This window comes from Portunus trituberculatus, chromosome 40, assembly GCF_017591435.1.
Source record: "Portunus trituberculatus isolate SZX2019 chromosome 40, ASM1759143v1, whole genome shotgun sequence".
Classification (NCBI taxonomy): Eukaryota; Metazoa; Arthropoda; class Malacostraca; order Decapoda; family Portunidae; genus Portunus; species Portunus trituberculatus.
The window spans coordinates 4440001-4460000 of record NC_059294.1 but is presented as its reverse complement, the minus strand read 5'-3'; the positions used below and the strand labels follow the sequence as shown (position 1 = coordinate 4460000).

Below are 20000 nucleotides of genomic sequence, written 5' to 3'. Positions count from 1 at the left end.
TTATCTCCTTCAGCACAACACCACGTCCCCGCCAGTGTCTTAATCCAAGGTTGACGAGACACATTAGGAGTCAAATCTAGAAGAGGAGGAACTCGACCACACCTTCATGCTGCTTTTATCGCTGCGCACGTAAGTGGCCAGTGCACTATGACTATAGGAGTAGGAAGTAATGAAGTATAAAAGCCGCGATGCGCCTCACACCAGGGGTACACGGACCCAGGCGCCTTGGGGCACGTGGGGGGTCTAGGCTTGCGTGGGGAGAAACCCGCTACGCAGTGAAAAATGGTTGACGTGCCCCGACAGAGTGGGGGAAGTGTGATGATCATCCCGAGGTATACTCGTGCACACTAATACCTCTACTGCCTTTTGTTGTGCTATCCTTCCTCGTACAGCCGCGAGTTAGCGTTGCAGTAAACAGTTAATCCTGCCATTAGCTAACAATACTCTTGTTATGTGGGCTTATTAATTGTATGGCAATGTGTAAGACATAGAGACATGAACGTTAATGCGCAATGTGCAGTGATTGGAAACTATCAATAATATCAAATTCCTAGTTGCACGTTTGTAGCGACAGTAATAATGCGGATGGATATAAGTAAAGAACAGAAACACACACACACACACACACACACACACACACACACACACACACACACACACACACACACACACACTACAAAGCAGACACATATGAAAACGACCCGATACAACTTTGAGTCACACACACACACACACACACACACACACACACACACACACACACACACACACACACACACACACACACACACACACACACACACACACACACACACACACACACACACACACACACACAAGTTTATATCATTAATATTCTCGAAAACTTATACTTGTATTCTTATCTGCTTACACACTCCACCCATGTCCCTCCTATGCTCTCCGAGTCTGATTGCTGCTGCTTCTCCTGCTCCCCCTTCTCTCTTTCCGCATCCTCCTTCTTCACTTTCCTACATCCATTGTAACGTTAGTAAATCTCTCTGAACTCCCTACTATATCACGTCTATTATTCTTCCCTTCACATATCGCATTAATACCCTCACGCCGGTACCCGAGGTCAGCAATTTACATAATGAACTTTACATTCTTCGTTCTCCGGCAGCTGAAATAAACCTTATGGCCAAAGAAGACAGAAGCAGACGAAGGAAGGAATTACTTCTTAAAATATTTGAAATGCGTCGTCATCATCGTCAAGAATCTGAAGACGGATTAGTTGAAAAAGTGCCTCTGTGTGTGTGTGTGTGTGTGTGTGTGTGTGTGTGTGTGTGTGTGTGTGTGTGTGTGTGTGTGTGTGTGTGTGTGTGTGAAGGCGGGCTGGAGCGTTCACCCTTACTTAGCTTGACAACACAAAGACTGTGGGAACTTGAAACTTATAGTCTAGAAGCAGTTAAAGGTTCAAGTTCGTTCAGGGCTCAAGGTCATCAGAAAGCGAGACTGAGAAGAGACAGGAAGGTGTTTTACCAAATTAGGAATTCGAGTGAGTTACGACTTTCTCTAGGCCGAGGTGAACGCTGGGAGGGGAGTGAGAGAAGAAGAAGAAGAAGAAGAAGAAGAAGAAGGAGGGGGGGAGAAGAGAAGAACGACTTTGCCATCCTCTGTTCAGACTAACTAAACTCTGAATAAACTACCACATCTTCATACAAAACCTTATAATTTCATCCCTGACACTTCATGAATTAACCCTTTCAAACTCCTCACGACAACCATTAGGACTTAGAAAAAAAAAAAAAAAAATAAATAAATAAAATAATAAAGAAGAATCATATCAATGGATTATATAGTCACCGAAGCTTCCCTTTCCTTAATATACCTTCCCTTTAAACACACAAGTAGGAACATTTCCCTTACTCTTCATCAGACTGTAGAAGGTCCGCACACTCCCACACTTCTCCCCGGCTGCCTGTCTACCTACCCAGTTTGCCCGGCGCTCACACGTCCCTGTTCTATGTCCGTCTGGCCACCTGTTCATCCAGATCAACGAGCCGACCAGCTCTCACCGGGCGCCTGTCTCGTTCGGCCCACCTCTTCTACCTGTCTGTCTTGCTCCTTCTTTTAGGTAATAAAGGGTGCAAGAGAGTGATGTAACTATGTAGAAATTCTCTCTCTCTCTCTCTCTCTCTCTCTCTCTCTCTCTCTCTCTCTCTCTCTCTCTCTCTCTCTCAAGCTGAATTAAATCATGGTTCGTATTTCTTAACGTATTTTGTTCCTCACTGTAATAGTTTTAAAAAGCCACAGAGGTAATAAATTCGGCTATCACTGATATTTTTCCTATGATGATGAATATATATATATTTTCAAATTATCTCGAGAATAAAAAAAAAAAATCACTTGATAAATTCAGTAGCTTCGAATTTGCATCATCTCAGTTAAACGTAGTTGAAATCAGACAAAAAAAAAAAAACCGCTTTGATAATGTGGAACTTTGTGTTGATGTTATTGATTCCTTTATTTATTTTTTTTTGTATTCCCAGCCACAGTTGTTAATTTTCCAACGTCATCACCACCACCCTTATAACCTCCGTCCCTAACGTATTTTAACCCCTTCAATACTGGGACACATTTTTACTTTGAGCTTTGTGTACGATTAGACCATTATATTTACATTACGAAGGGCCTATGGAGGTCAGAAGATTATTAATAGCCATAGTCTGCACTATTTAAATCCCCACATCAGTCTCTAATGCTGTATAAATAGTACAAATAGTAACCACAATGAATATGAAAAAGCGTCATGGTACTGAAGAGGTTAAACATATCAGCTACCGATTCCTTTACACACACAAACGGATGACGAGACTCCCTTTATTTACTGCCCACCATTTCTCCGTTTTCTTCCTCGTTCTTGGTGTTCCTTTGGTCCTCGTTGTCACACTGTTCTACTTTTTTTGGCTGATAATCGTATTTGCAGTTCATATGATCCAGTAATCTAAGATACTCAAACTTCACATTAAGGAATATGAAGGTGAAGGTTGCCAACTGTGTACTGCGTGTGAATGATTTTTTTTTTTCTGTTAAAAGACAAGGATCAGAACTAGAAAGACACCATAACGCAGGAAGAAAATGAAAATAAAGGTAACAAGAGAAGCATAGATAGATGAACAGATAAAGGATAAGAGATAACAATGTTTGAAATAGACAAACATTAAGGAAAAGTTGATAGTATAAGAATGGAAACAGGTAACAGTAAAAAAAAAAAAAAAGAAAAAAAAAGAAAAAAAACACGAGAGGTAAGTTCAAGGGGAGGAAAAAAGAAGTAGGAGTAAAAGGAGGAGGAGGAGGAGGAGGAGGAGGAGGAGGAGGAGGAGGAGGAGGAGGAGGAGGAGGAAGAGCCCATGATGGTGGCGGTCATCAATCATAGTCAGTCCAGCTACTAGTTAAGCTCGCCTCCCCCTCCTTGTCTTCCTGTTCGTCGTCTTAGTGCCCTTCTTCTTCTTTTTCTTCTTCTTCTTCTTCTTCTTCTTCTTCTTCTTTTCTTTTGTTTATCTACTTGCCAGCTTGATTTCCTTAATTCTCCTTCCAATGTTCTCTTCATTTCCATATTTATTCTTTATTAATTTCACTTCTTGCTTCCATCTCTGTTTCACCCCTGCATTCACTTCCCTTTTTCCCTCCATCTCGTACTCGCTCTACCTGTCACCTCACCCACGGTTCCACCCACTCTAGTAGAATGCCAGCAGTAAGACAACACTATCTGAGGACTGGTCTGTCGGCCCATTTATCTGTATATTTATCTGTCCAAACACGCCACCAGAAACTACAAGGCGTGCGGAGTGACCTCAGGTGCTTCCGTATTTACAAAAAAGACTCGACTGCCCTCATCATCACCTGTGTGTGTGTGTGTGTGTGTGTGTGTGTGTGTGTGTGTGTGTGTGTGTGTGTGTGTGTGTGTGTGTGTGTGTGTGTAGAATTATGTTACGTTGAATTAAGCGAGATAAAACACACAAAACCATCTCTCTCTCTCTCTCTCTCTCTCTCTCTCTCTCTCTCTCTCTCTAACACAAACACACAAATATCACCGTCAATTTCAGTAACTGGAGCTGTCAGGCGGCTTTTAATTAAATCGCGTACCACAGCCAAGGGAGAGAATTCTTAATAAGTATTTACGTAGTGCACCCTTAGTGACAACTATCAACACAATGTAGCTAATGCTGAATTTGTAGACGTTAATTAATACACATGCATGGATATATGAATAAGAATTGTACTGTCTGGCCGAGGTCAATATGTACCGCGAATTTTGTAATACAAAAAGAAATAAAAGATTGACAAAGAAAATTAGATATAGAAACAAATAAAGACCCATTTCACATAAAAAAAAAACTTTCCTTTCATGGAAAAAAATAATGAAGTAAAATACTTGCAGCTTCTTGATATTACGCTTCAAATATTATAATTTCTGCCAGTCTGTCGTATAATTTCCATGGTTCATCACACCAGCCTGGAGCATCCCTTGCATTATCAGCGAAGAGAGAAAAAAAAAAAAAATCACCGTATATATTACAAGCAAGATTTTATATTAAAATAAATAAATAAAAATCGAGGCTATTCACAGATATCATAGTTGATAGGAAGAAAGATTGCTATTCGCCTTTTACTGAATAACTCATGAAACCATTAATAACTATAAATTCTCTTCAAAACATATTATTACATTTATTGATATTCATTTACAAAGAGAGAAAGAGAAAGAGAGAAAAAGTAATTCATTTGAAAATAATCAAAGTTTTTTTTTTCATCTATTCAAACACAGGTAATACCAATGTTCCTAATGCTTTCAGTTAATTCAAGATTTGTTAAAACTCTTCCTTCTTACAAAGTTTCGTTGGAATGCATCCGTCTGTTGAGTCACGCTAACCTCCATCTGGTAATAAATGGAAAATAATTTAGTGTACACGTTAATTCCTTCAGAAAGAAACTCACATGCTACTCAGCGTCTGTGGCCCAACATGAATTCAATAACAGTTTGTATTCCGAAGCAGTTGGTTCTTATAGTTAAGATTAAGATGTAGCTTTCACTAAAAACTCAACTAACTGACTGTGGTTACGTGCCAACCACATAATATTAATTTTCATGTTATTAACTCCGACTAAGGATGCATATCATCATGCAAGCATTCATTCTTACTACAGTCATGAATGACCTAACCACAGAGACAGCCGGTGCAGGGCGCGTGGTTGCAGGCGGGGAGAGCAGTCCATTAACACCGCCGAACAGGAGTTTATGAGTCTCATTGGTAAGTCCTGGAACCTTTCTGTCACTGTGATCTTTGCCTAGATACAGCCACAAGTTCTAGGCAGTGCTGTGCTTAGCTATGGCGGTCATATATACTTCCATTGTTTGTTTTTTGACTCTTCTGTTCCTTATTCATGACGTGTTTTCATATTTATTTTGGTTACTATTTGGTGATTTTATACAGCTTCAGAAACTTACGTGAGTATTAAAATAAAGAAGACTGTGGCCATTAATCTTCTGACCTCCATAAACCCTTGCTAGTGTAAATAAAATCGTTTAATTGCACCCAAAACTCAAGGTAGAAATACGTTCCAGTACTGAAGAGGTTAATAATAATAATAATAATAATAATAATAATCTTTATTTCAGCTTAAATGCCATACAATGTAAATGGAGATAGGTAAAAGCTATCTTAAATTTAATAAAATACAAAATAAGTTTTTTTTTTTTTTTTTTTAATCTCACTAACTTAATACACTCTATGTCAAGTAATTGTCTTTGAGCCCTTGGCTAAAATCTACATACATTTTACATCAACAGTGTCAGTATAACTTGATTTGTCTTGTTGCTTTTGTGTCTTGATTTTTCGTATCTTGCATTCCGTTACATTTTTTGCATTATTGTCTACCTCCTCAAAGAAGAAAGAGGGAATGCATGAATAGCTTAACCAATAGATAAGACCGATACATAGCTATATAGATATATGTAAATAGACAGACAAAAGTAAAAGATGGATAGAAGATAGATAAGTAGATAGATAAATAGCTAGATAGGTTGGTAGATAAATAGACAGATAATATACTGATTGATAGAGATAGATAGGCATAGATAAACTGATTGATAATAGCTAAATATATAGATACATACCATGTATACATACATATAAGAATTACTAAATGAATAGATAAAAGAATAAATGGAATGCTAATAAACTACCACACACGATAAGTATAGAAACATACAGTCCGAATCTCATGTATCATGGAAATATGAATAAATGAGTATATAATTTTCAATGACGGTAAGAATATATAAACATACTGACAATCCAAGAAATTGAAAGTTTTCCCTCTTGACTACAAATTTGATGTACGCATTCGTATTCTCAAGTGACCGACTATTAAACAAGAAAAGAAGAAAAGGAAAGGAATCGTCCTTTGATGTTACTCGTAGGATGACAAAGTACTTATACTCTTGATGTTTGTTGGCCTTCCGCTTTACCCTGACTGATGATTGAGAAAGAGATACAAGAATAATGATAATTATACGAGGAAGAATAATAAGAACAAAAAGAAAAACAAAAATAAAATGAATAAGATAAAAAATAAGAACAAGAACAAGGGAATAGAAGGAAGAGAAGAAGACAACAACACCAATAACAAGAAAAAGAAAGAAAGGAAGTTGAAGTCTTGTCTATAAAGAAAGAAAGAACGCAATAAATGAGAGGAAGATTAAAGGCCACGTAAAAGGAAGATATCGTTAATATGCTTTCATTCTCGGTAATTAAAGCCACGCCATAAAGGAAGCAGACATAAAAGACCCGCGATGAAGGAAAAGATACCAGAGCATTCTACTATAAAAATTTACTACGTGCTGTAAAGGTAAACTCACAAAACTTGACAAAGCTGATAAAATGGAGCGAGAGATTTCCCTTGCATTCTGAAAAGTAACGTTAGATTAACCGTGGGAGTTGACAACAATGATGGGAAACAACAAAACAACTCTGACCACAAAGGAGAGAGTCAATGAAGTAAGGGTAAGGAGGGAAACAAGAAGAGGAAGAGGAGGAAGGCGAAGAGGAGGAGGCGGAGGGGGAGGAGGAAGGCGAGGAGGAAGATTACACAGGATTACGTAAGATTACATAAGATGACAAGAAGCAACAAGCCTCCTGGTCTTTCCGAGGTTGTTGGAAACGCGCTCTAGCATATTCACTTTTTGATAAAGAGAGAAGAGGAGGAGTAAGAACAACAACCACCTCTTGGTCCTTACTAGACTTTTTAACATGTCTAAACCATCTTGAACAGGGTGATAGTAAGAAGACCGCATAGATGAAAGCTTCTCTCACCGCTCCTTTCAAACAAGCTTCGGTAGCAAATAAGAAAATTAAAGTAAAATGAAAAAAAAAACTGCTTAGAACATTTATAGGAGAGAGAGAGAGAGAGAGAGAGAGAGAGAGAGAGAGAGAGAGAGAGAGAGAGAGAGAGAGAGAGAGAGAGAGAGAGAGAGAAACACTTTTACTATTTATATCAATGTCAGACACAAAGTAGGTGGAGGAGGAGTAGAGGAGGATGAAACTGAAGTGGGATAAATTGAATATACGACTTATATAATGAATGTTTACAAGGCGGATGCGGTTCCATGCACACTAAACAGATAGCATCTTTATATTTGACGCCAATGAAAAATGCCGGGAGGTGAAGACTTACAACGGAACAGGGAAGGCCGAAGAGATAATGCAAAAGCTTCATTTGATTAAAAGAAAGACGTAAATGAAAACAAGTGGAAGATATGTAAGGCCTCAACATTCGAGGAAGATAGTCTCAGAAAAGTGTGAGGAGGAGGTGGAGGTGGAGGAGGAGGAGGAGGAGGAGGAGGAGGAGGAGGAGGAGGAGGAGGAGAAGGAGAAGGAGAAGGAGAAGGAGAAGGAGAAGGAGAAGGAGTACAATCAGATATGAAAAATATAGTCCTTGAAGTACTTTTAGTGAGTAGAGTGGATATGGTAATTTCGCCCAATGCATTCTAATAACCTGTGTAGTTAGAGCAAATTTTTCTCTCTGCTGCAGTGTGGCGAAAGAGCCAATGAGGCGTAACATGCGCTACTTCCACTGAGTCCCAAGTGTAAGATTAAATAATGTAAAATCAGGTAGATTATTAATGACTTAAATAACTATACGTATGCTTCGCCTGATTCAGTCGAATTCTACAAGACCTATTGAGGTTAATTTACATTCACATCCTCTGTAACAATCTAGAACAAGAATAAGATTAACGATAGCACGTGAACAGCATGTGATATGAAACAATCATTTTGCTTTGGAACATTCGCCGTTATTTATGCATCAATTTATTTGGATATTAAATGTTAAGAGTAATAGACGGAAAGCTGCGCCTCACTTACGATCGGGCTATGAGCACTTTAGTGTGACGACCTCTGGCGGAGACGTAAGCTAACATCAAGATATTTAGAATGGAGCAGTCTACTGATGGATCAAACTCAACGAAAAGTGAACCCACTGATTCATAAAAATCAGATATTATTATTGACTTTCATGGTTATCTTTATAAGCTATGAAAAAGCAATAACTGCTTCGGAAGATTTAATAAACTCACATAGCGTTATGTGAACAAGGATTTAAAGCAAATACCACAAAACACATTATATATATTTCCGAAGAAACTAAATTAGCTTTTTATTTGTAAATAAGATAATACCGAAGTGGGAGGTATATAAAGCAGCATCCCCAACAATAATCACATTGGTTACGACGTGAAATTAGATGAGTAACTAAATCATAAAAAAAACACATAATCATCATACTTAAAACATTCAAATTTTGGAGACATATCATCAGATCTAGAAACTGCTTACAGACAGCGAGGAAGGCTTCATGAAGGCATTATATTATGACCTAGAAAAAAAAAAAAACAATGATAAAGATTTCTAATGGTGATACACGAAGCAGGTTCATCAACAATTAAGTTTCATGTTTTTTCCTCCCCAACTTTCGGAAACTGTTATGGTTGTTATGTAAATTCGTGTTGGCTGATGAACATAACAAGTTTGTCAGAAAACAGCAACGCATGCATATTTTAATATATAAACTATATTCATTTTGAAGGTCACAGAAGGGGTTTTTAAATGAAATGTGTTACTTTTTACTCCATTTTTCTTAAACAAAAGAAGATCGTCCTCAATCTGCTATTATTTGTTTTCAAAAGAATATGAAATGAATTTTATTTCTTGTGTTTTTTCTCTGCCTTTGGCACTGTATTTTGATGTGGAATGAGAAGATATGCATCTGTGACAGTCGGGGAAACAGAGAAAAGGAAAAAATAAAAATAATAAGGGTATATAACAAAGAAACAGACAAACAATAAAAAAATGATATAGTAACTAGAAAGAATAGAGAAAGTGACGAAGAGAAAAGATAGTAAGAAGAAACAATACATGACTGAGAGGATGGCAGCATTAGGACATGAAATCTTTAATGCAAAAAAAAAATAATAATAAAAATAAATAAATAAATAAATAAAAGAGAAAAAAAAATGAAATACAACCAATATAAGTTTTAATATTTCAGACGGTAATCAATAATTTGGAAAACAGAGGGAAATAAAGAAACTGAAAGGCCTTGGAACAGAGGAAAAGAAAAAAAACAACAGGAATATTGATGTTTTCATGATAGTAATTCTTTGCAATCCTTCTGATATCAATAAAACCTTTCAGCTATTCATATCGTCGTTAAGGCCTTTCAGAATCTCTCTCTCTCTCTCTCTCTCTCTCTCTCTCTCTCTCTCTCTCTCTCTCTCTGCAGCAGCAAGGGAGTGAGGCATGATTTCGATTCTCTGTCCTGAAAGAGCGATAATTCCGGAGGGCAATTTCTTATCTCGCGCGACTCGACATTCAGAGGGTGAGATCAAAGAGATACCGTCTCCACCTCTCCTTGGCGAGGCTTGTGGTGCGCCGCGGGAAGGTTCATAGGGAGAGCAGCGGAGGGATGGTGGAGAGGGATGAGGGAAATGAGAGCAAGGTAAGGATGGAATGAAACATGACTAAAACAACGTATTGCACATTCCCTAACATGCAAGTTTAGTGACGGAGGTAATGTAATGAGTTTTGTTGTTACAATACCTAACGATATTCTTCCGTTTTTCTACTCCCTTTGGAATTACAAAGATGATGATAATAATAGTAGTCGTAGTAGTAATGATAATAATAATTGTTGAAATAATAATGATAAAAATAATATTGATAATAATAATGATAATAATGATAATAATAATAATAATAATAATAATAATAATAATAAAATTAATAATAATGATAATGATGATAATGATGATGATAGAAAAAATAATAATAACAACGATAATAATAGAAATAATAATAGTTATAATAATAACAACAATAATAATAATAATAATAATAATAATAATAATAATAATAATAATAATAATAATAATAATAATAATAACATAATGATAATAATAATAATAATAATAATAATAATAATAATAATAATAATAATAATAATAATAATAATAATAATCATAGCAAACTGGACAGATAAAAGAATAATAATAAAGACAATGATAATGATAATAATAATAATAATAATAATAACAACAACAACAACAACAACAACAACAACAACAACAACAACAACAACAACAACAACAACAACAACAACAACAACAACAACAACAACAATAATAATAATAATAATAATAATAATAATAATAATAATAATAATAATAATCATAGCAAACTGGATAAATAAAAAAAATAATAAAGACAATAATAATGATAATGATAATAATAATAATAATAATAATAATAATAATAATAATAATAATAATAATAATAATAATAATAATAATAATAATAATAAAATAATAATAATAATAATAATAATAATAATAATAATAATAATAATAATAATAATAATGCTACTACTACTACTACTACTACACACACACACACACACACACACGCCCGGTAACTCAGTGGTTAGAGAGCTGGCTTCACAAGCCAGAGGACCGGGGTTCGATTCCCCGGCCGAGTGGAGATATTTGTGTGTGTCTCCTTTCACGTGTAGCCCCTGTTCACCTAGCAGTGAGTAGGTACGGGATGTAAATCGAGGAGTTGTGACCTTGTTGTCCCGGTGTGTGGTGTGTGCCTGGTCTCAGGCTTATCCAAAGATCGGAAATAATGAGCTCTGAGCTCGCTCCGTAGGGTAACGTCTGGCTGTCTCGTCAGAAACTGCAGCAGATCAAACAGTGAAACAGTGAAACACACACACACACACACATATACATACACACATGCACACGTACGTACATTAAAGCAGAAAAGCCAAGATTTCATCACATCGTTAGCTGGAGGGCAGGAATGCACACTAGCCGGCACCGCTCCTTCACCTCACACATTACGCTTTGCTTAACCAAGACGCACTCCATCTTTACGCTTGACAGAAATGAATCGCGAACTATTCAATCGATCCCAGCCTAAAAGGAACGTGTGCGAAAATTATTATGAAAAATGATTCCAGTAAACGATAAAAAGGAAAATGCATAACTCTCGACATTAGGACCTTTTCTATTTTCACAATGGCGTCAAAGAGTTCAGGATAATTTCTAGACAAAAGCAAAAAATGAAAAGAAAATACATATACTACACGTTTTTAGCTTCCTGATAAGATGAAATGAAGAAATAATAATGATAAAAAAATATAAAAATGAGACCAACATAAAAAAAAAAGCTGTTTCATACGGATTTTCATTTATTCCTATGTCTTTATGTCCTTATGTCCATGATGTCCACGTAACCTTGAATACCAGCACAAGGAGAGACAGTGAAGAGCGTGCCTTACCATCACCGCGAGGCGTCTTATCAGCACGAGTCATATCCTGTCCTGAGCTGGAAACCGCGCATTTCCGGCTGGGGGTCTTTTACTTCCTACTCCTCGTCCTTTTCGTCCTCTTCCTACTTTTCTTATTACTACTCGACCTCCCTCCTCCTCTCGCCTCACTCTTCCTTTCTCAGCTGATCCCTTTCCAAGATCCCTTCCTATTTTTCACCTCTGTTTTTTCACTCAGAAGAAGGTCTCTCAGGCGAGGGAACAGCTGTCTTTTCTAATACTGAGGAGAGAGTGCGGTGAGATTTGGAAGGACGGACACAGGGACAAATTGCCTTGGTTTGTTTTTGCCTAGTCAGGGGCAGAAAAATATTACGGAAATGTAAGCACATATAAAGTATAAAGAAAAGATATATAATTCCAAAAAAAATATAGAAATGGATGCATAAAAAAATGACGTTAGGTCTCTCGCTCTCTCTCTCTCTCTCTCTCTCTCTCTCTCTCTCTCTCTCTCTCTCTCTCTCTCTCTCGTGGCCTAAGTTGTAAAAGAAGAGAAAAAAAATAAAGAATAAAGAAAGGAGTGGATATGTGAGGGAATGGAAGGGTTAAATTGAGGAACAATATGGAAGATTTATGTAGAGGTAAGGGAAAGGATGGAGCGGAGAGAAGAAAATGAAAATAGGAGGGGGGGGGAGAGACAAGGATGACGTTGGCTCATATATATATATATATATATATATATATATATATATATATATATATATATATATATATATATATATATATATATGTATATGATATATTTGATCCTCCGTCATCTTTGGTTGAGAGAGAGAGAGAGAGAGAGAGAGAGAGAGAGAGAGAGAGAGAGAGAGAGAGAGAGAGAGAGAGAGAGAGAGAGAGAGAGAGAGAGAGAGAGAGAGAGAGCTTAATGTCCCTGAGTACGATAAGTGACAGGTAGACTTTCTTTACTAATGAAGTCTCACTTGTCAGGAACAGCAGTTGAATTTTCTTTTTAACACTTTCTGAATTTTGAACATTATAATAATTATGACAGATAACAATGATCTTATTTAACATTGATATATAGAGTGTATGTGGAAAAAACATTCTTGATTATACATGTTTGGAAATGTTTTGTGAACATAATATATTTTCTGCAATATATTCCTGTCAGTTCGTAATATTGCTTTCCTCTATGGATTACTTGAAAATCACGCTTCCATGTGGTATTGCTATATTGGTAAAATATGAGATGAAACGTTGAATTTATTTTAACATTTAATAAACAGCTAATAACTGATTTTTTGGAACTAAGAAAATAAATTAAATACAAAAAATACTGGTATTGTCATCACATTTAACAGCAGAATACACGGCCAGGCAGTGCAGTGGTTAGTGCGCCACACTCACGATCAGAAAGGCCTGGCCTGGTTAGAAATTTTGGCAGACTTCTTTTTAACGTTGCCTCTGTTGGTGTAAGTGTGAAGTTGTGACTCGCTGCTAGTTAAACGAAAAAAAAAAAAAATACACAAGTGCTGGATGGCCTTGTTCAGTAGGTTGATCTGACGCCATCTGGCAGTCACGGTCTCGAAATGTAAGAGTTTGGTGTAAACCTAAGATAAATATGTTAGTGTAGCCACATTGTAATATGTATCAGCGGTAAGGTTGCAGTACAAATAAACCGAAATATCATTACTATTATTATTATTATTATTATTATTATTATTTCTATTATCATTGTATTGTTACTAATACTCACTGCAATGCGGCACGTTATTTAGTGCAATGTTTGGTAAGATTTACTGTTCTGCAAACAGGTTGACAGAGAATTATACATAATAATGGATTTCTTACTTCGTTCCGCCAGATCTGTTCCTCAAGATTTCTTGCAACATCACGAAACGTCAGTGTTTAGAGAATCCATTTGGAGATTTTTTGCCGTTCCCGAATCTTTACTCCTTTAAAACCGTACCCATATATATATATATATATATATATATATATATATATATATATATATATATATATATATATATATATATATATATATATATATATATATATATACAATGTTAAGCTGAGTCAGATGGCCACTACGTACGATTTTTCTTGCATATCAACGAAAATGAATTATAACGAAAACAGTGCTGAAGACAAAAAAAAAAAAAAAAAAAAAAATAACACACACACACACACACACACACACACACACACACACACACACACACACACACACACACACACACACACACACACACACACACACACACACACACACACACACACACACACGACCAATGTAATTACAATGATGTAATGAATAAAACTGTTGTACTCACCTCCACGATGGCCACCACTGAAGTCGGCGTGAGCGAAGGCTGAGCCATAAAAGGCCCTGTGACGAGACCTGGCGTGGTGGGGCGAGTAGGTATGGGAGTGGGAGCGGGTGTGGCGTCTGGAGTGCCTTCAGGTGTGTTTTTTGGCGTGGCCATGGGGGTTGGCAGGGGTGAGGGCAAGGGAGTTGGGAAAGGAGTGGGGGAGGGCTTGGCGTGAGGCTTGAGTGTCTGGGGGTTGGAGGTCGCATGGCGGGGCACGTGGCGGGGCAGAGACTCTGGGACAGGGCGAGGGGTAAGGACTGGTGTGGGCAGAGGGGTGGGGGGGTAGTCTGCCTCTTGTAGGTGAGGGCGGTGGAAGCACGCCCCATCAGGCAAGTCATCGTACGTCACGCCTGAGGAAGACAGAAAACGAAGGCAATTTAAAGTTTGGTCACAACTTTTAAGTTTAAAGTCTTGCACGCGCCGTAAAAGGTTATACAAAACATTAAAACACTGACCTATCTTTGAAGCAACAATGCTCATAACATTTAATGATTATTTTTTTCAGTCTTTACTTACTACAATGCACAGACAATGTAAGCACAAACGTTAACAAGACAGTAATCACGGTTATCTTTGGAACGTGATAATTTGTCCCAATGCAGCGTTTGTCAATTTTGATAAAACAACGCCCAGGAGTATCATCACCAGTAAGATAATATAAATTTTCTTTTCATTTCGACACAAATAAGCGGGGCTCCAGGTTTACTAATCATAACCAACCACAGTGCATCAACAATTCACACACGCCATCAGAAATTCCTGTATTACAAAAAAAAAAAAAAAAAAAAAAAAAAAAAAAAAGGGCGGGGGAAAATATGAGCCGGATGGCTTTCTCATGCCACACATTCATTGGGGTCCACTTTTTGTGTGTTACAATGCCTGTGCCTGTATCAAAGGAGGCTCGCAACAGATTGAATGAAAGAAAGAATGACGTATATGACAGGAACAATAACGCCTTAATTTTGATGGAGCGTAAGGTCTTCTAGTAGTATAAGTGAAACACAAAGAATATAAGTAACTAATGAAGGCTGTTATCTAACTCTTACAGGTAAATAATGTTTTATTACTAATTCAAAAAAAGAATGTGCACTTCATATCAATAAACATACTTTTACTATTTCGTTAAAAAACTACAGGATATGTATCACTTTAAGTCTTTCAGGACAACTTCTTTGACTAGTCGTGTCAAAAAACATATTCTAATACATCATGTTTCGCAAAATTTTCACATCGATTTATGACTATATCCTAGAGACTATAATGTAATTTATATTCCCTAATAAAACTACCTAATGAGTAATTACTATGATAAAGTTACACAACGGGATGGATCTTCTACCTTTATTTATACCGTGGCATAGATATTCATATTTCTAATGCAAATTAACCTTTCCTTCCATCCTTTGTCTCACGAGACAATTCACCTTGTTACCAGCAGCAGGAGCATTATTAACCTCAGCCCACATCGTCTCCTCATGTTTCTGAAGATATGACATAACATACTACATAGTGTACCTCTCGAATAAATACTGGTTTACTGATTTTGACAGCGGCGCCTTTCTTTAATTTTGTATCCACACTGAAACAAACCATTGCAACGGAATGTTGCTTTTAAGAATCCTATCATTATCAAATGCTTGAAAGTAGCAACACACGTCATCAGTCTGGCATCTTTGTTTCTTTCCCAGACCTTTACGTGGAATATGGCTTTATAGATATCTTTTCTAACCACAGAGCTCACATATCGCGGGTGCTGAAATCATACCCTGACTCCTGATTGTCTGACAACTTGTGGCTCCCGACGCCCGCCCACTCGCTCCCAATTAATCACTTCCAAGAGACTTTTTGATTCTTAGCAGTCTGCTCAGTCACATTCGGGTACTTCATCTGGTTATCATGACTTGCTCTCCATATAAGTTCAAACCTGATTTCGTTGTGGTCGTTGCTACCCAGCTGCCTTCCAACTTATTCATCACTAGCCATGTTGTCAATTAGCTAGTTGATACCAAATGTAATATATTCTGTCCCATGTTAAGTTTCCCTCTTACATTGCCCAGTCAATACTGACACAATCAAAGTACTCAATCTGTGTCCTGCCTTGACCCTACGAGTATTTGTCCTTGTGAAATGACACATTAGACTACCTGATTTCAATTCTCCGTTTGTCATAAATAGCACTATTTTTGTGGGATGGTTATAGCCTGTGGCCTATCACAATTTTTATTTTAGTTAAGATTTTTTTTACAGTATTGTAGGCTCTAGTATTCATCTTGACATTACAGTAGTCCTAACTACTCTCTCTCTCTCTCTCTCTCTCTCTCTCTCTCTCTCTCTCTCTCTCTCTCTCTCTCTCTCTCTCTCTCTCTCTCTCTATTATTCCAGATAACTTGACCGTCATAACCAGTTGTAATATCCTAATTAATATCTGCTCCTCCGCATCAAGGTTTCACCAACCCATGCAACATGAAATCCTAGAAGATGAGATTCTCCTCATATACGGCTATCAGCAGCAGTACCTCCTCCTCACACACAGCACCTGCTTCACCTCTCAGAACTATATGCGAGTACTGTCATCTTGAGAACCTGAAGGCTTTGTTAAGAACTAACACGATGGTTCCAGCTCTATTGTCTCCACACGATAGCACACTAGCAGAGTACAAATGTCCGACAGTAAATTAAAACTATCTGACAGTTATTCTTACAGCCACGTCAACTTCTTACTTGTGACGCTGACACCATTCTAAAAACAGCACGAACCTTAAGTCTTTGTCTTATTCCATGTCTCTGTATGCTTTCAAGAGTCTTGTTACTAGTGTGCTTATTCAAAAGAGATGAAAAATAAAAAAAAACTGCATGCTAGAATATACATGTTGAAATAAAAACAGATTTGGTGTAAGAAATTTATGAAAAAGGCTAGTTTAGTGTAGTAAACCAAACAAAAAAGGAAATTCATGCAAAACAGAAGCTACATATTTTCCTGCTTGATAAACTTGCTTTGTGACATCCATAAAACCTCTTTTGCATGCACATATAACAGACTAACTACCAACAATGAAGTCCTTCTATGAAATAAGTTTACTAGTTTTACTTTTCCCTTAATTTTTCTACTTATTTAAGCTCTTCGTGTCCTATTAACAATATCTGACTTATTCATAATTTGGTACTTTTCTTACTATCCTTTTATCAACTCCTTTTATCAGACTAGAAAGAACATATACCACCATCACGATAAAAATTAATTACCAAAATCCTTAGTTCACATGTGAAAGGTACTACACACTTTCACTATTGTCACTGGGATGTCATGCACCTCAAAATTATTGAATTCTTGTAAAAGTGAAGGACAAAATTATTAATATGGTCAGTTTTCCTAATACCTGTCTCCTTGATTAGAGAGCAGTAAATACAACAACAAATGTTTAATATTATTGTGTAGCAGTCAAAAGCACGCAGCTCCAGTCATCATTTGCTGCATTGAGATTATGAGACCATGCATCATATATTTTACAGATTAATGAATTATAAAGTAAATCAAATTAACCAAGTAACACTTTACGACGGAGAAATGTTGCCACAGAGGCCATAAAACGATAAAAGATTTATGAGAAATTTTAACACAAAAGTGTGTATTACTTCACCTCGAATTGTACAGTACCAACATAAACATTTGGCCGACCATCACCTCATATATATATATATATATATATATATATATATATATATATATATATATATATATATATATATATATATATATATATATATTAACTCTTAAAACGTGTAATGTGCCTCACTAAAATGAGGTTGACCACCATTCCTTCTTTAACCCACGAACAGAGACACAGGAAACATTACCTACCAGCGTCCACGAGAGCTGGTGGTTGCGCATCTCAAGAGCTACCTCCTCAAATGCACACATCCACACCCCGAGGTGCAGAAAGGCGATGGAAAAGAGTCTGAGTATTGTGTTTGCATTTTTACTTGAAGGAGTTCACCCAAGCTGTGTATACGAGAGAGAGAGAGAGAGAGAGAGAGAGAGAGAGAGAGAGAGAGAGAGAGAGAGAGAGAGAGAGAGGCTTCAATCTCTCTCTTTCTCTCTCTCTCTCTCTCTCTCTCTCTCTCTCTCTAACTAAATGCACTCTCATATAATCGGTATTTTCGTTGTTCTAATTAGTAAGAGTACCTTGAACTAACACACACACACACACACACACACACACACACACACACACGTACACGCACACACATACTAATAAGAAGGGAATTTATAATATTTAATAAAAATGTATGATAGGTTGACCGGCATGTGAAAGTGTCACACAGAAAAAAAAAAAAAAAACACCCCGAGCAGCAACGTTCCTCCACGGACTGATGCCTCATTAAAGGTGCATAATGAAGCAAAAATGTGAGGCTACGTGGGCACGATAGCTGGGCGTACTAAGCAAACACATCGGTGAAAAAGGCGCTTTAATGGCGGAAGAGGCGACGTCGTGGTGGACTGAATCTGTCTTGCGACGCCTTTAGAAGATTAAGATTTGAAAACAAAATACAAACTTTTAAAGAGATGAAAAGCTTGATTAATATATGGGTTTTCAAACACCATATTGTAGGCGTGTATTTTGTACACTTTAGTCTTCTTTTACGTAAGCCAAAACCATTGAGATATTGAAGCCTTAAGAATTATGTCTGTTTACATTCAAAAGCATTGCATGGTGTCAATAAATGATCCTCCACTGGCAAATATGAAAATTATAACCACAAGTCTCAAAGTTGTCGCTTTAGGCATCGCGTAATCAGCATACGTACATCGCAGAACACCCAAGGGACTCAGCGAAAAAAAAATCTAATTATATCACAGAGCTTGAAAAGAATAACGCTACAACACATCTCTGTGAAAATCTCAAAGAAATTTCTGTAAGAGAGGAGTCTCATAACACAATTGTCAACAGTCATTTTGACATTCCACTCAAAACAACATCAATAAGGCATACGAGATACAAATTTGTACACCTCGGTCTCCAATAATAGACTATTAACAGATTAATGTAGACTCAGCACATATCAATGAAAATAAGTAACGTTCTAAAGGAAATATTAGGTTTTCAGATGATACATACTTGTTTCCCATTCTAGGATGTAAAAACTTTCAAGTCATTCAATATTCATTATAATTGAGACGAAACACATCTCCAGATCTCCTGAGGCAAACAGGAAGCTTTGCTCTCCAACTCGACCTCTCATGTATCTTCATGAGATAGGAATTCTAACCTGCTGATGTTCCTCGTAAACATACCTTGCTTCCTCTTCCTCCGCTCTCCTCGCTTGAGAAACAGACAAATAAACCCTCATTCTTGGCTCCAAGGGAAAATTATTCACTATACAAAGACGCATGGAGCAAAATTAACCTACGACATGACGGGGAACTGTGAGGAACAGGATGGATTTTGATTTGCGAATGTTTTATAAGATTACTCACATGATGAAATAATTAACAATCACAGTGACATTAAGGCGGAAAATGATGATTCAGGAACAAGAACACAAACCCGTATACATAATCCAATCAAGAGGCTGAGTGGAAGACAGGTACCCGGCAATCCACACTATACAGCCTCAAAGCGCGTCAGTCTGGCAAGCACCTCCGCCAGCACTCGCGACTCAAAATGAAAATAGTTTTACAACCTCGCTTTTTTTTTTTCATCTCCGGCATCCACCACCCCTTTCATTTCCAGCCATGGCTAAGGCGACAGGAAACCGCCGCCACCACAC

General features: G+C 37.1%; 1 protein-coding gene across 3 annotated transcripts in view; it reads right to left on the bottom strand.

Annotated features, from left to right (window-relative positions):
* Window positions 1-20000, bottom strand: part of LOC123516108 (tensin-1-like) — a 400888-nt gene that overhangs the window by 325071 nt on the left and 55817 nt on the right. For all 3 annotated transcript variants that reach the window (XM_045275202.1, XM_045275204.1, XM_045275203.1), the window contains exon 3: window positions 14193-14581. In XM_045275202.1, coding sequence (XP_045131137.1) covers window positions 14193-14581 — 389 coding nt within the window. The remainder of the gene's footprint in view (window positions 1-14192; window positions 14582-20000) is intronic.